General features: G+C 42.7%; 3 protein-coding genes and 2 non-coding genes across 7 annotated transcripts; 2 read left to right on the forward strand and 3 right to left on the reverse strand.

Moving 5' to 3' along the window:
- Positions 1–346: 346 nt before the first annotated feature.
- Positions 347–7633, reverse strand: si:dkey-109j17.5 (zinc finger BED domain-containing protein 4). Its single transcript, XM_064304174.1, has 2 exons — positions 7053–7633; positions 347–6128 (listed from the first exon to the last, which is right to left on the reverse strand). The coding sequence occupies exons 1-2, from the start codon at positions 7200–7202 to the stop codon at positions 4308–4310; spliced, it is 1971 nt and encodes a 656-aa protein (XP_064160244.1). The 5' UTR covers positions 7203–7633; the 3' UTR covers positions 347–4307.
- Positions 7634–10211: 2578 nt separating this feature from the next.
- On the reverse strand, positions 10212–13230 carry ccdc115 (coiled-coil domain containing 115). 2 transcript variants are annotated; one of them, XM_064306515.1, is made up of 6 exons: positions 13126–13230; positions 12845–12977; positions 12186–12289; positions 11858–11970; positions 11298–11483; positions 10212–10689 (listed from the first exon to the last, which is right to left on the reverse strand). In XM_064306515.1, exons 2-6 carry the CDS (start codon positions 12959–12961, stop codon positions 10508–10510), a joined length of 702 nt encoding a protein of 233 aa, XP_064162585.1. In that variant the 5' UTR covers positions 12962–12977; positions 13126–13230; the 3' UTR covers positions 10212–10507. The 2 variants fall into 2 exon arrangements, with proteins under 2 accessions (XP_064162585.1, XP_064162584.1); XM_064306514.1 differs by having other exon boundaries at positions 12845–13190.
- A 1890-nt stretch (positions 13231–15120) lies between these two features.
- Positions 15121–15192, reverse strand: trnae-uuc (transfer RNA glutamic acid (anticodon UUC)). Its single transcript has one exon. It is a non-coding gene; the product is annotated as a tRNA-Glu (tRNA).
- Positions 15193–15596: 404 nt separating this feature from the next.
- Positions 15597–15668, forward strand: trnah-gug (transfer RNA histidin (anticodon GUG)). The gene has a single exon. It is a non-coding gene; the product is annotated as a tRNA-His (tRNA).
- Positions 15669–15753: 85 nt separating this feature from the next.
- On the forward strand, positions 15754–19663 carry ebp (EBP cholestenol delta-isomerase). Of its 2 annotated transcripts, none has more exons than XM_064306513.1 (5): positions 15754–16420; positions 17276–17588; positions 18437–18473; positions 18919–19049; positions 19224–19663. In XM_064306513.1, the coding sequence occupies exons 2-5, from the start codon at positions 17276–17278 to the stop codon at positions 19445–19447; spliced, it is 705 nt and encodes a 234-aa protein (XP_064162583.1). In that variant the 5' UTR covers positions 15754–16420; the 3' UTR covers positions 19448–19663. The 2 variants fall into 2 exon arrangements, with proteins under 2 accessions (XP_064162583.1, XP_064162582.1); XM_064306512.1 differs by having other exon boundaries at positions 15755–16681.
- The last annotated feature ends 340 nt before the right edge of the window (positions 19664–20003 follow it).

Raw genomic sequence — 20003 nt, forward strand, 5'->3', positions numbered from 1 at the left:
ACAATAAAATAACATTCCACCATCAGAAAAATGTTGGCGATGGCAATGTTTTAGCTTCACAGTAAACTGGTGCATCAATCCCAACACAAGACTGAGCCATGCCCTGACCTCTACCCCATGAAACACCTTTGTGATGAATTGGAATGCTGACTGTGAGCCAGGCCTTATGCCTAACATCAGTGCCCAACCTCAGTGATGCTTTTGGTTTTGGAATGTCATGTTCAACAACTACATATGGGTGTGATGTTCAGGTGTTCACATACATTCGGAAATGTAGCGCATCTTAGTGAAAAGGCTGTTTTGTTATTTGACATGAGTACTAGTCAACACAATCAGACTAGTGAAATGTTTGCAGTATTTTATTTATAAATTAATGTGGGCTAACTATATCTGCACATTGCATAACTTACAAGTTCTCGTTGGACATTGAAATGACAACAAGAACAGCGGACAGACCACCTCTCCTTCAAAAAGTACTTGACCACTTCCTTCAGTTCCTTCCTGATTCCTTCACGGACAACATCACCAGTTCATTCAGTTCATGTTTCTTTCAGAGAATAACTGGGTACATAGATGTGTTCACTGTCCTTTGTTTCTTGGGCATATGGGCCCACATTCGATCGGTCCTTCCCAATGAGATTTTAAATAAACATAGCCCACCACACACAATGTTATTTAACTTTTTACTGTTTGTATTGGCAATCAGAAAATTTCAAAGCCAATCTCTCTGCTAGCAGACACAGACAAGAGTATAATAAAAACCAAATTAGGTAGGCCTAATTGCTACACAGTTGAAATGCAGTTCACTTCTTTCAAAAAGAACCAATCTCTAGCTGATGCACATTTCTGCTTGCATTTGAGAGAGAACCCACAGTAAGAAACCAGTCGTGTTCTTTGCCTAATCAGCATTGAGTTTATAACATTAAAGCTGATCTTCCTGTGTCACGGTTAATAACATGCTGCTCATCTGGCATATAGACAGTCAGCATCTCATCCTGCAGTAGCCAGCTAATACTTCACAGGTAGGAGTATCTAACTCCTCAGACAGATCAATACGTTTTACTATTTTGTTCATATTAACAAATTTAACATTTTGTCCTTTGGTAGAAGCTTGTAGCCAAAGTTAGTTACAACAGACTGTTAATGCTGATTGGCTCTGGCCCATGTGGAGTTTAAGGGCTTCTATTTGAAAACTCAGCTTTTGTAGTTTTATAAATGGATATTCACATATCCACTATTTACTGGCAGTTGTCCTAGGCTGAGCACATTTTCTGAATACAGAGCAGAGTAATGGGATTATAGGGCAGGAGAACAGGATAATAACTCACTTCTTAACAAAGATGCACAAGCCAAATCAGTCTGACCACCTCTGAGCTGTGGAAACTGCTCTAGAGTGTTGGAGAGGTTTATATTACAGCTGGGAAGGTGAACTTTCATGAAGCCTGTGATGGCTGGAGCTAAAATTTGCTGATAGTCTTGAGACTTGTTTCCACCAATCAAAAGATACTCCTCAGAAAAAACAGTTCCAATTCAATTCAAGGGACTGCATGCTTACTAATATTCTTCAATAAACCCACTAATGAAAGTCATGATATGCATTATGTAAACACCTTATTCCAAAAACCATGACCCAGAAAATGTACTATACCTGTTATGAATATCCAGTATAACATGGGGTATTTATCTGTTAAAATATTGATTCATGTAAACACTTTAATTGGAGTATACTCTCACCCAAAGATAAAACTAGTCATGGCAAACCCAAAAAGCATGCATTTTTGGAGCAACCACGTTCGTCTCTCAGTAATGAAAGGCCTTAATGTGTGAATTCTGAACATCAGAAAGCATCATAAAAGTCGTCTTTAAGAATGACTATGCAATGAGCTGTGTTGCAACTGTAAAAAAAAAAAAAAAAAAAAGATAATGCAAATATCCATATCCTTTAAAACCTTGTATGGCACTCAAGGACTAAGATCCGTTGGTTTTTCACCTGGGAGTCAGGTGTGAAGACGGTCTAGCCATTGGTTAGCCCTTATTGTTCAGTTCATTTTTCAGAACAGAAAATCAGGGCCGGATTTAAATGGTTAATTGTTCTAATTTAGCAAAGTCTAAATTGTATTTAGGTGTTTCCTGATTTTATGTAATTCATACACATTTTATGCAATTTATGTATGGAAGTTACTTACTAGAATTCTTGACTTCTAATTTGTAAAAATAGCAGTATAATTTAGGAAGCTCTAAATTAAATTTCTGTAATTTTATGTAATTCATGTAATTATTTAATTTCTTGTATGCTGGCTATTTCACCTGAAGTTCCCCCTAGGAAAAATTAAGTTATTCTTTTCAATTCTAAAAGTGAGCATCCCAAACAATACAATTAGTGGGGAATTCCATGTATGACCATTATAGGGCTTACTATAGGGACACTCTGAAATCCATGTATGGGAATATTAGTTGTCACCGTATTTCATGGTGCTTGTAAATGGCTCACTCAGAATAGGACTAAAACCATGATAAGGACCATTCATTATCCAGAAACAGTCTGTGCATATAAATATGGCCTATGTGGTTGAAATCAGCAAGTCACTGTCAGCACATGAGAGCTCCACCTACTTTAGATTTAAAAAGTAATTCTCCCATCACTGGTTTACACTGGATATTTATATTTTCATCAGCATGAGTGCCAAATGCTCAAAACAGCTTTGGCTGAAGAAATGCCTTTCCATCAACAGGGTTCTTATTTCACCATTGTTGTTTTTTTTTTAATCAATGATGGTGAGAGCGAGAAAACTATGGGACATAAATACACACATTTGAAGGAGTTGATTAATAATTAAGAGGTTTGCAGTAAAGTCTCCAAAGCAGTTAACTAGGTTTACAGTTACAACAATCAAAAAAGAAATCTAAACGACCAAAGTGTTAGTTTAGTTTTTGTTTATAGTTATATATATATATATTTATATAAATATATATGATGTGTCTGTGTATATACATATGTATATAGTGGCCATTTTTTAGGTACACCTACTCATTATGCAAATAGCCTGCTGGTCCAAACAGTGAATCAGGTGGCTGAATCTCAATATGTAAAGCAAACATAGGGAAGAGGTTTAGTTGTTATTCAACAAAACATTGAAAGGGGCAAGACACATGATCTAAGCCATTCTAACCATGGTATGATGGTTGGTGCCAGACGTGGTGGTTCCAGAATCTTGGAAACAGCTGCCCTCCTGGGATTTTCATGCACTACAGTCTCTAGGGTTGACAGAATGGTGCAATGAAAAAATCCAGCAGCAGCAGTTCTGTGGCCAAAAACACCTTGTTAATGAGAGACATCAGCGGAGAATGGGCAGATTTGTTCAAGCTAACATAAAGGCCACGCATGTTCAATTAACAGCTTTTACATCAGTGCGGTGCAGAAGGGCATCTCTTAATGCACAATACATTAAACCTTGAAACAGATGGGCTGCAGCAGAACTGCTTGTCAGGTTCCTCTCCTGTCAGCTAAGAACAGGAAAATGAGGCTACAGTGGGCACATGATCACCAGACCAGGGTGACATGCAGACGGTGGGGTCAGAATTTGACATAAACAACATGAATCCATGGATCCATCCTGCCTTGTGTCACCAGTGCAGGCTGGTGGTGGTGGTGTAATGGTGTGGGGAATGTTTTCTTGGCACACATTAGACTCTTTAATACCAGTTGTGCATCATTTGAATGGCACAGCATGCTAAAGTATTGTTGCTGACCATGTGCATCCCTTTATGGCCACAGTGTACACTTTTTCAAATGGATAATGCACCATGTCTCAAAGCATGCATCGTCTCAGACTGGTTCCCATGACCATGACAGTGACTTCACTGCAATAGCCTGCACAGTCCCCACATCTCAATCCAATACAGCACCTTTGGGTTGAGGTGGAAAGGGAGGTTCACAGCATGAATGCGTGTCTGAAAAATCTGCAGGCAATTGCATGATGATATTGAGTCAGCATGGACCAAAATTACTAAGGAATATTTTGAGCACCTTGTTGAATCCATACCGTGAAGAATGCAGGCTGTTCTGTAGGCAAAAGGGGGTCCAACACAGTACTAGATAGGTGTACCTAAAAACGTGGCCACAGCGTATATACACACACATACATAAACGGAAAAACCTTTCTTGGGACAGTTCTATGCTGACTGATGTAACAGTCATTCTGCATTTCAGCCTATAAAATATTTTTTTAATTACAGGAGGGATAGAGTGGGGCAAGGACCTGTGAAATAGCTGTAAGTTCAGTCACCATTGCAGCAGCCCTGCAAGCTTATGTCCAGAGGAAACGGTAGTTGGCCTTTAGGTAAATAAGAGTCTCCAGGTTCTTTGGTAAGGGCCTGCACCTCTCTGGCCGCAGGTTCTTGCTGACGGTGTTGAATATCCGTTCTACTGGCGTGGTGGTGGCCGGTACTGTGAACACCTTTTTGGCGACCTGGGATAGCTGGGGGAAGTCAGTGGCCTTGCGTTTCCAATAGTGCAGCGGGTCTTCATCACGTGGCTCCTCATGCAGGTAGGTGGCCAGCTCCTGCTCAATGCTCTTGGCCTGCGAAGCAGGGCGCTGCTTCATGAAGGAGAAGAGTTTGCAGCGTTTGGAGGGGGGTGGCTGGGGCTCAGGGCTGGGCACCTGTGGGCTGGCCCCGCCCTGCGTGTGCTTGGCCACCTCCTTCAGTAGCACCTGCCGGTGCCACTCCGTGTCACTGCTCCAGGATAGCTTGAACTGAGGATCCAGGGCGGTGGCGGTCACGTGAAGGGGGTCCTCCAAGATGGCGGCCAGCCGGCGGTCCAGGGACTGTGCCAGCCCCACCAGGATGCCGGTGCACTGGCGCGTGGCGGTTTCCGACAGGTGTTTTCGCAGGCCCAGCACACAGGGCAGAGCCAGGCTGATGGAGACGTGCTTGTCGCCCTGCACCATGTCTGTTGCCTCCTCGAACGGCTCCAGCACCTCCACCAGCTCCCGCAGCACCGCCTTCTCAAAGCTGCTGAGCGTCAGGTCGTGCCGATCCACAATGTCCTCCAGGAACTCTGCAGACTCCAGCATGCGCCGCACGGTCTTCAGCTGCCAGTTCCAGCGCTGCTCACCGTGGGCAGGGCCAGGGGACCTGGCCACGCCCGCCATGCCCGTGCCAAACACCTGGCCCAGTTTCTCAGGCGCGACGGTGGCGGTGACGTAGTTGTAGAAGCAGGCGGCCTTGGTGAGCGCGATGGACAGCTGGGGAGACGAGCGCAGCCCCTCCCTCACGCACATGGCCAGGGAGCGCGCAAAGCAGTCGATCCGGCACGGCCCCAAACACAGGTCCAGGGAGTTATCTCCCGCCTCCACCCCGCCCCCCGGTCCTGCACCTTGTGCCTCCACCGCCTCCCCCGCCCCCACCTCCTCGTCGCTGCTGTCCTCCTCCTCGTCCTCCTCCTCCTCCACCCCGTGCAGGCAGAAGCCCGGCAGCCGAAACGCGGCGCGGCCCTCGCAGGGGAAGGGGTCCGCCACCACGCGGAACACCTTTCCCGTGATCCCGTGGGCGTGCGAGATCTCGTCGAACTCCGACAGCACGCGCTGAGCCGTCCCATGGCCCGACAGGGGCAGGCAGGCCAGCAGCGCCGACTTGATCTGCCAGTCAGCTGTGAGGAAGTGGCAGGTGACCCCCAGGTACCCTCCGGGGCCGCCGGCCCCGCCCGCGGCCACGGCGCTCTTCCACAAGTCCAGCGTGACGCTGCAGGACTCTGCGGTGGTCAGCGCCTGCTTGGTGGCCAGCTGCACCTGGTAGGCGTAGCCCGGCAGCAGCTGCTGCTGGATGTAGTGGCGCGGCTCGGGTGTGTAGCGCGGCTCCAGCAGCTGCAGAAGGTCCCGGAAGCCCTCATTCTCCACGATCTGCACCGCCTGCAGGTCGCGGATGATCATCTTGGCGATGGCCTCGGAGATCAGCACCTGGCGCGGGTCGTTGCGGTCAAACTTGGCGATGGCGGCGCTGGCGGCGTGTGAGGAGCGAGCTGGCTCAGAGCGACCCGCCATGTGCTGCTGCACGCCCCCGGACGAGTACGCCTCTCTTTTCACATCTTTCTTCTTCACGAACTCATCGTACATTGCCTGGTGCTTACGCTGCAGGGGAGGGAGGAAAATCCAGAAAAAAAAGAAGAGAAAGAAATTAAGAGGAAGAACATGAGACCAATTCAGAGGGACGGGACAGAGTGAACATAAGAGAGAAAGAGAAAAATACACTTTTATAAAAAATATTACCTAGCTCAACCATGAGTGATGGGGGAGGGGGGAGTTTTCCCTGGTCCTATCTCTTCAAGAGCCAGTGTCTGTCCCATTTCTAACCTCTTGACTTTATTTATAACGTGTTTACATGTGTAGGTTTTCATTCTGAGAATTCAAGTTCAAGAGATCGATTCCAAATTTGCGCTTAAACCTAAAATATAGTCGAGGCATTACCCAAAAAGTCCCAGCCGGTGAAAGCTTCATAAACTAATGTGATAAGAGAAGAGAAAAGAAATAAGATAGAATATGTTTGCACACAACCTAGAAGCCAGTTGTACCCGGTCCATCCTAAATGACTAATTTACATGTTAAATATGGCTTCTTATAATTTCTTAAATAAAAAGCAAAAATTAGTATCTAAAATCTGTACAGTAACGCATAAGATTTAATTTAATTTAGGCTAGGCTATCCATTTATGCGTCCGATTCAGGTTTTGCGATTAGAGTAGCCTACGTTGCTATCGCATTTCCTTGATATGGGTACAGAAGATGAATAGACTGCGTAAAATTAAGTTGTATGCATTTCTCGATGAGATGACGGTTCAACCTTTGCCCAAGCGTGAGGAAAAAAATCAATATCAATCTATTTACAACCACTGTCGACCCCCACCCAGAATGCTTTATTTTCTCTTATCGTATTCCGAATTCCCATACGGGTATCATTTTGGAACAATTCCCGCAAGGGTTTCCCGCTAGGATAGGGCTACATTCTCCATCAATTCGGCAATAGGATACTAATCATATCTATCAAAAAAAATCTTACCTTCAGATGTGTGACGAAGTTGGACGTTACTGTCCGCTTCGCCTGGATCCTTGTTCCGCACGCCTTGCAGTTTGATTCGATCTTGCCATTTTCTCCCTCAAATACAATATTGAAGTAATCCAAAATAGACACCCTCGAATTTGACGCCATCGACGGAGTTTTCAACCTTTACTCGGAAGTAAAAACAACTTTCTGTCGACTACAATTTGTGTGGTCCACAATTCCTTTCCTCTTCCTCTCTCAACATGAAAGCGGAGAGAATTTTTTTTATTCCATACGGGGATATAGCAGGCTAATTAGGCGCAACAATAGAATATAGAAAATGCAGTTGCTCTACCGCGATGTTGCTTACATACGTGAAATTCGCTGTGTTGTCACTAGGCTACCTCTCGTAGAGGGCGGTGAGATGCAAGTCCGGGAGCCGAAACAGGCTTAACGCGTTTCGTCCTCACCGTTTCCACATCTGTAGCTGGTATTATGTATTTATTCAACGCGACTGTGGTAGACCGTCGCCCCATCCGCTGGCTGCCTGCCTCTGATTTGAGACCAGGAAGTAGAGTGCAAACCTGTTCGGGAATTTCTCTTACAGTTCGACCATTTCCGTCACGATTCGACTGTTTTTATTAGTTCGCCTTCGTAACGTCATGATACCCCGGTGTATTTGAAAATGTCACATTCTACGACAAGTGTATATTTTTTACTCTTAGAATAAAAAAAAAAAGTTAATTATCAGGAACATTGAGTCATGAAGGACATGTTACACTATCAGAAAACCATATCGTGCCATGCATGTTCTCATGCCGGAATCTATTTTTATACACTTTTAACATTTAGAACTGTCAGACCGGTGAAAACAAATTGGTTTCTGTTGGAATGGTTTCCTAATGAATTTATTTGATAGGAAAAAAATAGCCTTTTATTATACATCACATGCCCCTGATTGTATTTTAAGTGTCTTTTAAAATTATAAAAGAAATATAAGCCATTTTGTGGTCAATCAATGGATGTTAAGCACTGAATAATTGGAACTCATACAGTTGTAAAAAAAAAAAAAGACCTTTAGATAGGATATTTTTACAGTGGTGGATTTATGCCCCCACTTTCATCTACACCTTTAAAAAGATGATTTCATCAATATTTCTTCTAAATATGTATTTTTATGTCACAATTTCCTGTGTGACAGGCTGAGCCAATGCTGACTTTGTAGATTTTGTTGAAGCAGGAAAATTTGTGTCTTCTGTTGTTTAGGAAATGGTTCCTATTGTTTAGGTTGATCTTAACATTAATGTTATACTAGACTAATGTGGAAGAGTTCAGTCAATGACCTACAATAAAAACCTAACTCCTTAAAATATGTCTGGCAACTGATACGGTCAAATTAATTTGAACAACTTCAGAACTATCAAAAAGAATAAATATTTAATGTAACAATAAAAACATGAAAATGAACACAACTCTTTCACTTTATAAAATGACTTCAGAGTCCTCTCAGCTGTGCTCATTGCAATCTTGCTAACAAGTATCTTAAAGAACCTGCAGAGCTCTGGAAAAAGGTCTTGTGGCCAGCTGAGACCAAGATTCACTTGTATCAGAGTGATGGCAACAGCAAAGTGTGGAGGCCAAAAGGACTTAGCCAAGCTCCAAAGCACACCCTCTCTCTCCTCCCTCCCCCCCTTCCGATCTGTGAAACATGGTGGTGGGGTGTTAGTTTTGGCACACAACTGGCTCTTTTTTTCTTCATTTATGATGTAACTGCTGATAGCAGCATCAAAATGAATTCTGAAGTGTACAGAAGCATCTGATCAAGGTCAAGCAAGCGCCACCAAACTCACTGAATGAAAACTCTGAACACTGAAACTCCCAAACATACTGCAAAAGAGAAATGTTTAAAGGATTAAGGTAGAAATAGGAAGATACTCAGATACCTGGTGATGTCTATGGGTCACAGACTTCAAGCAGTTATTGCATGCAAAGTATATGGGACAAAGTACTAAACATGACTATTTTCATTTACATAGTATGAATACGTCCCAAACATTATAGTGCCCTGACCATCACTGTATACATGTACTTCATGTTTGTACTACTTTCCTCTATAGAATTCTTAATTTCTATTTATAATAATCTTTAATCCTAATTTGTAATAGCAGTAATGCAATTTAGGAATCTCTAAATGCAATTTATGTCATTTTTGTTTCTTAATGCAATTTATGTAAATTCTTCATTTGCATTCTTGTATGCCGGCTAGTTCACCTGAAGTTCCGCTGGGAACTGACACTACAAGAATGGGGCCACTTTTGGGACCTTCATACGAGCGGAAAATTTAACCTAACCCTCATGCTTCCCTTTCATGCTCAAATCAAAATTTTAACCCCAAGATAAAGCTTTTGTGCAATTGAAACCTGCATCATATTACTCTGGTTCAGCTGCCACTGACTGTTACTCATGTCACATGCAGAATTTCCCAGCTCTGTTTCCTCTCTCCATGGTGATGCCAGAGCACAGTTTCCTGTCAACCTGCCAACCTGCCCAGTTGCAAAGAATGAGCTGCAGGGACTACAAACGTAAATCAGTATGAAGTGTGTGGAAAAAATACAAAATTTTCATACCAATCAATCCCATATAAAAGCCTGGAATTAAATCAGTATTCAAAAGCAACACTTTTGGTAGAGAAACAACATAACATGAAGAGCATCTGATAATAGTGTAGCCATGAAGAGGTTGAAAGTGCACCAAAAACAGGCCTAGGATCAGTTTTGTCATAGTCTATATCTGAGGCTGAGGTTGTGCCAGAGACCCAATCCTAGATCAGTACCTAGAGCCAGTTTCTCTCTAGAGCATGTTGGACGTGTAAATGGTTGGTGTCGGCCTGGAGACTAAGGTACTGTGCCTGGGACTGGCTGAGGTTACTAAGGCTGACTAGGCTCCTGCAGGAAACTCTGTAAAGCATAAAGCAAGCATTATGGTGCACGTATATGCACGAATACTACTCAATCTCAACAGGATTTTTCTGGATAAGTAAATATATAAGCAAGTGGGATGTAGTGAAATTAATAAAACTCACTACTTCAAAATTAGGGATGCATAAACAAATAAACATTTTTCTGTTGTTGTTGGTTTATAATTTCTACTGGATTAAATGAGAAAAAAAACACTGCATTTGTAAACTTGAGAATTGCTGGTTTTTACAACTGTGAAAATAAATACTGCATCAAATGCACACTGACATTTAACATAAAATCATTCTCCTTTTGTGGAGGAACTAATGACAAAACAGCACTGCACATTAAATCAACACGCCCCACCCCCCCCCCCCAAAAAAAAACCAAAAAAAAAAACAATGAAACATTACATTTGCCAACAAGCCAACTAGAAATCACTAGAAAACTGAATGCAACATTTTCCCCCTGATCAGTGTTCTGGCTTCCCTCTCCTCCACCGTGTCACAGCGAGGATCAGGAGTCAGAGGCTCTTTCCTCGTCCATCTGTCTGATGGTTTTGCATCCTGTGTCAGTCTTTCCGTCTGTGTGTCTGGGTGCGGTCTCCTCCTGTTTGTTCCCCATCAGCGCCTGCAGCTCCTTCCTGGTAGCCAAAACCGTGCCCTGCAGAGTGGCAACCTCCGCGGACAGCTCGATCACTGGGGGCAGAAAGGGGGTTCTGCATTCTTTACTGAGCTCGGTTACATTCTAAACTGTTTATTTAATCCATTAATCCAGCTTGGCGTGTTGATGTATTTTTAAAGACAACCACATTTTGGCAAACAGACTGGTGCAACATCTCAAAGAGGCTGTGAACATTCACTATCCAGCCCTCCCCAAAACACATGTGATTCTTGGTCACTGTTTCATTTCCCCATTCAGACCACTAGCCGAGCTGCGCAGTCACTCACTCTGCAGTGTAGAAGCTGAGATGCGCAGCTATTGCATCAGAGGAGTACACTTCAGGCACAGCTGAACTGCAGGGGCCTGATCGACCAGAGAGTGGTCCTGGTACAACTTGAGATATGCTTGTCCCATCACCTGAAACCCTCCCTCTCTAGGAAACCCTACAGCCAACTGCAGATCACCCTGTGGGGCTCTTGACTACAGTCAGCACTAGCACAGTCAGGATTCCACACCAGACCATGAGGCTCTTCCACAGACCTCCTTATTAATGCTGAAGCTGAGCTGGTGAATTTTGCCTCCACAGTAAGCACAAACCTGGATCTGTGGATTTGTCTCACCCACATCCTGCTTACAGACTCACCCTTCTTGAAAGATGCTTGGGCTTGTTTTAGACTCTGAGGAACCAAGATGCCAAACCACCTCAGAGGATCCTGGTGATGGGACAATCCTTGGTTTGGTGGGCTAGTTTCCTTGGAAACATATGTCTGGGGGGCCACCGGCTGGTCCTTGGGATCCTCCTGTTTAGTGACACCTCTTCTCCTGACACCTTTAATGAGTAACACACTTTAAAGGGGGGGATACAAAGCTGAATATAAACAAACATGTGATGTGAAAGAAGGAACTTATCTAGTTTCACCATGGTCATGGGGTATGTCACTACATCACCTCATTTAACATGACAAGGCGCCCAGCAGCCCATCTGTGTGACTTTAAAAAATGGTAATGCTTTAAGAATGCAAGACTACGCAATGGTGAGAACAGGCCAATCTAGGCTCATCATTTACCTCCAAACTAGAGACAAGCATTGCATTAAGCCTTGACTTGAACACCCCTAGGGTCTCTGCCTTTACTACATGACCTGGCAAAGTGGTTCCACAAGATTAAAAAGCTTCGGAGCACATGAGGAAAAACGGTTTCTACCTTCTTCTTTTGGACCAATGTCTTCAACTTGCATGGGATCCTTTTCTGAATATTTCCATCTCAGGCACTCCACTCTCTGTGCATCAAACTCTGCCTCTCCATTCTCCAGGACCCTGAGGAACAGACATCTGTGATGTCAGAAACAGGGCCTGCTTTCTCACTCTAGCTTCTGTGCAAACCCCACATTCCTTTTGCTTTCACACAAGTACAGCCACTTCCTAGCCATCAAACTTAACAGCAAAGGAAAACTAGGCCATTCTCACTCTTTTGCTCTACCTCTTTTTATGTCTCTCTGCCGTATATGTGACCAGAGATGAATTTACTGTACCTGGCATTAACATGAACTTGTGGTTCAATCTCGCTACCATACTGTAGTGTTGAGACTTGCTTGTTTCCCATGGAATATCGAGCTTTGGAGATCGAGAACCAGCCCTGTGGATGCACACGCATGCACAAACACATGCAAGCACACACAAACACACACATACACACCATTAATGTCATACCTAAGTTAATGAAAGTAGTGGTTCAGTAATATAATAAAGGCACCAAAAGCTGCGCGGTAGATTTGCAGTAAGCAGACACACAGTAAACAGAGCTGTGTGTCTGCTTCACGGAGACAAACAGTTGCGAAAGTGCCGTTATCCCACTTCAGCAGCCCTCATGTCAATGAGAGAGTTCACACAAAAGCACCTTGTCATAAAAATACGTTCACTTTCGAAGTCACTGTGGGCAGCCTTACATTTCAAACATCAACAGATCAGTACCCAGAGGGAAAGGCAAGAATTTATAGGTGAAGCACTGCCATTCAAATCACAAGGGGAATGTAATGGCAGTAAACCCGCAAAAACTCATTAGAATATTAGTTTGCATATTTAATATAGATCATTGCCTAATACAAGTTGATAATTAAGCTAAATTGTGAAATTGACTGCATGGAGAAGAAGACAGTCACCATTACTAGAAAAACGAAAATTCTGTTCATACCTGCTCGATGAGTGAGTTCAATCGCTCCCTTTTCTCTTCAAGTAGCTCCAACTGGTCCATGAAACGCAGGAGACATTCGTCTAAGCGTTGCGAGGCCTCGTTCATTTGTACACCCATTCTTCAGTTACGTTAGCTTTCATAGACAGTAAATACAAACAAAATGACCTGCATTAAAGGCTTTTGTGTATTAAACTACAAGTGCGTTCCTTTGTTAGCTAGCTAAACAAAGAAATATACAACTGTACTAGACTACTCACACTTAAACGCATTTGTTATCAAACCTATTTCTCAGTTTCTGGGTCTGGTCATGTGATAAAACCGTCGTCCTCGTCTTCCTTTGATTTCTTCTTCTTATTCTTCTGATTTTCCGGTAGGACGACGCTAACATTCATATTACTGCCCTCCACTGGTCAAAGCAAAAATATAATCTGGCATTTTTGTTCTCATCGTTAAATCCAGGATAGACGAGTTTCGTATAAAAACCCTTATATCTTTAATTTATTTCAATGAGTTGGTGGTTTTCACTTCGACCAAGGATAGATTTAAGAAAAGAAAAAAAATCTGATCAGTCTGCACTGTATTTCCGGATCACTAGTATATTCTGAACTGACTTTGGTCTGCCTCACATAAGGATGTTATCAGTATAGGCTACAGCATTGTTTCCCATTCAACTAATTGTTTTGAGTGGCCCGCCCAAATAAATTGCTTATTTCTATAAACTACACGCTATACTTTCGTATTCATAATTGTTTATTTTAAATGTCAAAGAGCATGCAGCCGACTCTCGTTTGGCTGCGTCTGATGGCCCTCCCCCTCCCTCTCGTAGCCGGCGTAGTGTACAGCGGAGCAGTGAGGACAGTACCTGAACGCGAACATAATTGGAAGGACAGTCGTGCAGGTTTGAAGGACAGTCGCACGACCGTGTCTGTTCCAGGTAACGAAATATTTAAAGTTTTTCAAAATCGGTAACATATCCGTTGTTATGCATCGTTTCTACAAAAGAATATGTCCTCTGCCCTAACCAAGACTACAAAATTATCAACATTATTTGGATTAATATTAGCTACTGTAGCATTTAGCAAGCAGCAGCGTTCACCCAGAACCTTGGAAAGCTAATGAAAACGTTAACTTTTCACTTTTGACAGAGATAGGTAAATTATTCTTTAAAAAAATGCTAGAGGAGCAGGAGGGAGGAACTGCACCACAGATAGGTTGCCGTAACACTACTGTAATAGTAACAGTTAGGCCTACTTAATTTAATTGAAATGGGTGAAAAAAGTCAGTGTTTAGAAATGAGGGCACCAATGACTTTAAAGCCCTTAACTTTTGTTTAGAATTTGTATGTGATTATATTATCCTCCAAATCATTCTGATAGCATGAAGGTTTTTCTGTAACTAAGACCATGACTACAAAATTTGTTTTAGTTTATTTTAACACTGCCTGTGCAGAAAAATAACCTCTTAATAGTTACAATACAATTTAGTAAACAGTACAAGCAATCCCCCCCAAACTTGTACATGGAGTCAGCTGCCACAAATAAATTCTCCTGGGAAGCACTCAAACAAAATTTGTTCAAACCACAATGCCCTGCCACAGCCCTCTCAGTTTAACAGCCTCTCTCTGTTCTCCTTACAATTAAATGCTTTCTTTTTGCTACTGAGAATCACAAACCCCCCTCCCTTGATTAAGTTTCTACCTTTACGATTGCTGCTTGTATTCACTTACTGAAATAATAAAAAAAATGTTTGGCCCTCTTTTCCAAATTGCCCCATCTTCTGTGTAAAAAGACACTTAAGTATCCTCCTCCAGAGTTGCAAATAAATAGGTAATTGTAATATTTATATGGAGTGGAATAATTACACTACCTAAAACTGTATGGCTAGACAATAAAGATGGAACTTAGTGGTAACCCCCCCCCCCCCCACACACACACACACACACACAAACGTGTTACTGATCAGTACAAAAAATCAAGGTCCTTCAACCATTTTGCCTATTTAATGATTTTGCCATCCCTCAAACATGTCAACAATTTAATTGTCAAAATGTAATTGCTCAGAAGTTCTGATATTTAAATCTGTTTCGTAACTGCAACAAGCAGCTTCTCCAGTTATATGTGGCTAGATGACATACCAAATAATTACCAACCGGGGTAACGTACAGTCCATGTCTCACGATCAACCACATTCCCATGCATAATAGCACATTGACCATATCCACAAATCTAATGCATGATCGTGCATTCTAATACATGAAACATTTAACAAAACGTATCTTCCCATACCGGGAGTCGAACCCGGGCCGCCTGGGTGAAAACCAGGAATCCTAACCGCTAGACCATATGGGACTTGTGCGCATTTCACTTACAGTTTACTATAGATACAGAGTAAGCAACGTACAAATGACTATAGCCATATGCGGTTCATATATTGCTTGGTTTGCTTTTTGTGAAAACCTTTTTTGTTGATGATGCTTATATTTACAGTAAAGCTGACTAGTTCAATCAAACTAGTAACTGACAATGATATTCCTGTCAGTTCATTTCTATTTCTGTGCTGGGGGTTCTTAGAGCTCTAGCTTGCTGACAAATTTGTATTGTCATCCGCCATTTTGCTATGAAAATCCGGCGCTTTTCATTTCGCAAATGTGACAAAAAAGAACCTAACCCAACACAGAATTCAACGCAAATTTCTTTTTAAAAAACGTTGATAAATCTCCTTATGGTCGGGCGTGTGCATCCGCCAATAGCTTGCCGTGATCGTATAGTGGTTAGTACTCTGCGTTGTGGCCGCAGCAACCCCGGTTCGAATCCGGGTCACGGCACGTGCATCACATGGCAAGAGACGCTTTTTAATTTGTGTCACGTGATTGTTGTATCCCCGTGCTTTCAAAAAAGTGAAACGTACCTATGTAGAAGATGACCGATCCTGATGACCCAGGGTAGAGTTAGAGGCACACTTTCGGCAAATGGATGTGCAATTTGGGAATTGGGAAAGGTTTTACGCTTGCTTGTTGTTCAGGCTTGTTAGTACAGTTAAGGATCATGGCGGGGAGGGGCGGTCTGTCAGGTAGGGGCGGGCTCTGAGTTAGCCCCCAGCTTGCTAAGTGTGCAAGATATCTTTCTATATCAGGGGCATATGTGGGCTTTTTGTTTTAAAATGCACGTTTATACGGTATGTATTGGAATAGTGTGCCTTGGAATAAGACCACGGCAAAATATTATTTAAAAAAAACGCAATGATATATTGATGATTTCATAAGTGAGAGCAAATTACAACAGCCGGTTTGACGACATATATGTTCCGAGATGGGTAGCCAATTGTTGAGGTGAAACACCTCGCGTGTATTTTGCCTCTCTAAATTCACACTGTGATAGGATATTATGTAGTCTTATATTCAAACTTCTAACCAATGCAATTTCACTGATTTGGAACCCTCCACACCTACTGAAGTCTTCATTGGTGTATGTTCCATGCGTTCACCTTTGGAGGCTTGCGATTGGAGTACATTGTAGTGGGCGTCTCGAAGAGCCAACCACCAAAATATCCGGAGTAGCATACTGCAGCTAACAAGAAGTAAGTTAGCGTTTGAATGAAAACTCATGCAGTGGTTTGACTTTTCGCTCTTAAATAAATGTACTGTGCACGTTTTACAGTTTAGCTGAAATTGCTGCGAACTGGAGAACCACTCGTCAAACAACTGTCAATACTGAGAGGCATTGCTCCTGAGACATTTATCTTGCCACAGTTTTTCAAACTGGAAAAACATCACAATTCTTAATTTAACATCTTAAAAATTAATTCGCCCCCATTCCATTGCGAGCATCCACAAGAGAGGTAAGTGACTACGCCTCCATTCGTTTAAAGCGACAAATAACTAAATTCCAGCAAGAAGAAAACGCTAGTTTAGCGTGCTATCGTTACATGCCTCGCTGGTTACATAGTAGCAAGGTACATAGTGATACTAGCTAGCAGGTATTTCGGGTGTGTCAACTCTTTTTTAATGTTCATGAGCATGTTTATGAGCAGTATTTAAAATAATTATGGACAAACATAATGTAATTAGCTTTCGTGCGTTTCAGAAAATAATGAAGTGTGCAGTTTGAAATAACCTCGAGAAGAATAACATTATTTTGTTGATATGAACAATATTATTCATTTATCAAATGACCTTTGACTAGGAATATTCATGAATAATAATGAATTGTGTGAGGGTGAATTTACTGTGTGGCAGTTGTCAAAGAAAACAATGGACATAAGTGATTCTGCAAGTTACCATGAGCTGTGAAAGAAACACTAATTTTCCATTTCTGTTTGTTCCCTCCATTTTAACTGGGCTCCTCAGTTTGTTTCAGCTTAAATAAAGGCTTGCTGAAATTTCCTGTAAATCTCTGCAGTGGTCATGTTAGTGTATTTTTTTTTTGTTTGCAGATGGATAAAACGCCTTCAGTTGCTGAGAACCAGCACCCTTTTTGGCCTCAAGACCTGTCTATCCCAAACTATGTAGCTAATGACCGCTCCATGGCGGAAATTCTCACCTTCCTGTTCTCTGTGTCGGGAATGCTGTTGGTGGGGACCTGGGCACTGACTGGGCGGGAGGTGGCCGGGGGGAGGCTGACCGCTGCAAGAAGGCTGGTTCTGTGCTGGTTCACGGTGTGCGGGTTCATCCACGGTGTCATCGAGGGGTGGTTTTCCCTCTACTACCCCATAATCCCATCTGACCAGAGCTTCCTCTCTCAGCTCTGTGAGTCTCCGTCATGTTATTGGTTATTATTTGCTTGTCATAACTGACAGTGCTCTGGTGTAGGTAGCAAACTTGGGATTTCAAACTCATGGCCTTGTTCGGCTGTGGGGTCTAGATTCCATCTCTGCTAGACAGTGTACTGCTTTTGCCAACATGAATCAAAGCAATATGCTTCATGTGCAGTGCAACAGATGAACTTGTGGTCAGATAGACAACCTATGGGGGGCGCTGCTATATGTTGAGAGGCTGAAACCCTCTCATGCCTGGGCAATGCTAGAGTTGATTATGCATCGCCCTGTGGGGCTAAGGGGCAAAGTCAGCACTCACAAGGTCTGGATTTGATATCATCAGAGATGAAAATATAAAAAGAGAAAATTAACTAGCATTGTGTGCTTCTGATGTATTGTCAGTTTGTGTTCTTTCATTAGACCTGTCATTTTTAATAAGAAATGTTTAACTTGTTGATATTGTGGAATTGGAGAAAAGAGCGTATTCCGTGCGTGTTCCCCCTCACTCAAAAATAAGTATGCCATAGATATGTGCCATAGATATGAGTCCAAAGTTCAGGTGCTGGCCATTATCTCACCACCGCCTCCTTATATTACAGGTAGGGATAGTATAAGTAGTTGTTTAACATAACTTGAGAGATAAAATAAAATAAGAGAGAAAATATTCTTCCTATTCTATCGTGGCTAATACCCAATATTCAGAAATATGAAAAATATGAAAAACAGCATATAGCTATAATGGCAGCATCTACTGAAAATATTAAATGGTTGTGTAATTTCAAAACATAAGCAAAGGTACATTTGTCTGAAGGGAATTCATGTAATTCATTTTATTAACAGGGAAAGAATATTCAAAAGGAGACAGCAGATATGTAATGTAAGTACAGGTTTTTTTCTGGTTGTTGTGTCACCTGATGTAATTATGCAATGGAGTTATCAATATTGCTACCCCTTTTATTATTGTGGCGTCACTTATTGGTGTGATTGTATAATAGAGCTATGAGTATTGCTAACCTATTTCTGATTGTAATGGACTCAGTAACTGTTGTTACATTTATCATGGCTGGGCCTCCTAGGCCTCTTGGTTATAAAGACAAAATATCATCTGCCTCAAGTTTAATTCCAAGTAGTTGTCACTTAGGCAAGTGTACCTGCTACAGTTCTACAGTGACAAAGGACAGTGGTGGCTAGCCCTGGTCCCTTACTAATTAATCAAGTGCTGAGTGACAAGAAAAAACTGTAACTTGCAGGTATCCAATACCAGGATTATGGATGTTTGTTTTTGGGGCTCAACCTCGCTCTCTCTTCTCCTTAACCTTCAGAGCTGACAACTTCACAGTATGTATGGAGACAGTGACGGCTATGCTGTGGGGCCCTCTCAGTGTGTGGACTGTCCTGGCATTTCTCTACAATCGGCCCAACCGCTTCGTCCTACAGCTGATCGTCTCCCTCGGTGAGAGGCTTCACCCATCTTTCGAGCCCTCTTGCTTATACCAGGTTTAGTGCTTTCCTGTACTCCATGTTAGCGCTGAGGATCATTACCCTCCTCCTGCTTCCTGTCCCTGTCCCTGTTTTTGTTTCTGAGAAAGAATCACAGTTAACCTCTGTCCCCCTCTCTCTGTCTCAGGTCAGCTATATGGTGCAGTACTGTACTTCTACACTGAACACCGGGATGGTTATGCCCACAGTCAGCTGGGACATCCTTTATACTTCTGGTTCTACTTTGTGTTCATGAACACACTGTGGATTGTCATCCCCCTGCTCCTGATCTGGGACTCCTGGTGCCAGCTCTCTGCAGCGCAGTCGGCCTCTGATGCCGCTGTGGCTGGCGGCAAAACCAAGGAAGAGTAAAAAGGGAATGTTGATGGAGGAGAGGTGAGGACAGACAGACTGAGCGATGGAGCAGGAAGATGGGGGTGGACGGGGAGGTAATGGTGTAGGGAGCGTACTGGCAACTGACATTTTAGAGGAAAAAACAGCAAGAGATGAACAAATTTATTCTGTTTCTCTTATAAGTTATTGCCACTGTTATTTCCATGTGAATTAAACATACACAGATTTTATGAATTTAAGTTGTTTTGCTTTGAACTGGATATCATGTACTACATTGCAGGTAATCGAGGATATTTTTGAGCTGGTGTTAGAAGTACATGAGACATTCGCACACACATAATCCCATTTCTTTTTATAATTGGTGGCTGGCTCAAGTGATGTGAACCAGGTGGTCCTGGGGGTGGGGTTACACCCATGTGATTTCTATAAAAGTTCAGAGAAACGCACATGGCGAAGTGTGTGGAAAACAGGTGTAATGGTGGGCTGATGAAACTGTGTTTGCGAAAACGGTTGCAAATTTCTGCTGAAAGACGCAGTGTTGGTGGCATTTGTGAGTTTCCTCGTTTAAGAGGAA

This window comes from Anguilla rostrata, chromosome 13, assembly GCF_018555375.3.
Source record: "Anguilla rostrata isolate EN2019 chromosome 13, ASM1855537v3, whole genome shotgun sequence".
In the NCBI taxonomy this organism is placed as follows: domain Eukaryota; kingdom Metazoa; phylum Chordata; class Actinopteri; order Anguilliformes; family Anguillidae; genus Anguilla; species Anguilla rostrata.

What these genes read in the sequence shown, in the direction of transcription:
- ebp (XM_064306513.1), top strand. Translation starts at nt 17,276, where the DNA reads ATGGATAAAACGCCTTCAGTTGCTGAGAACCAGCACCCTTTTTGGCCT. An exon ending in GAGCTTCCTCTCTCAGCTCT is followed by an intron (nt 17,589 to 18,436) that starts GTGAGTCTCCGT and finishes TTTTATTAACAG; the next exon opens with GGAAAGAATATTCAAAAGGA. An exon ending in GGAGACAGCAGATATGTAAT is followed by an intron (nt 18,474 to 18,918) that starts GTAAGTACAGGT and finishes CTTAACCTTCAG; the next exon opens with AGCTGACAACTTCACAGTAT.
- si:dkey-109j17.5 (XM_064304174.1), bottom strand. Translation starts at nt 7,202, where the DNA reads ATGGCGTCAAATTCGAGGGTGTCTATTTTGGATTACTTCAATATTGTA. An exon ending in ACTTCGTCACACATCTGAAG is followed by an intron (nt 6,129 to 7,052) that starts GTAAGATTTTTT and finishes CCTCCCCTGCAG; the next exon opens with CGTAAGCACCAGGCAATGTA.
- ccdc115 (XM_064306515.1), bottom strand. Translation starts at nt 12,961, where the DNA reads ATGGGTGTACAAATGAACGAGGCCTCGCAACGCTTAGACGAATGTCTC. An exon ending in CATTGGTCCAAAAGAAGAAG is followed by an intron (nt 11,484 to 11,857) that starts GTAGAAACCGTT and finishes TACTCATTAAAG; the next exon opens with GTGTCAGGAGAAGAGGTGTC. An exon ending in CCAAGCATCTTTCAAGAAGG is followed by an intron (nt 10,690 to 11,297) that starts GTGAGTCTGTAA and finishes TTCTGCCCCCAG; the next exon opens with TGATCGAGCTGTCCGCGGAG.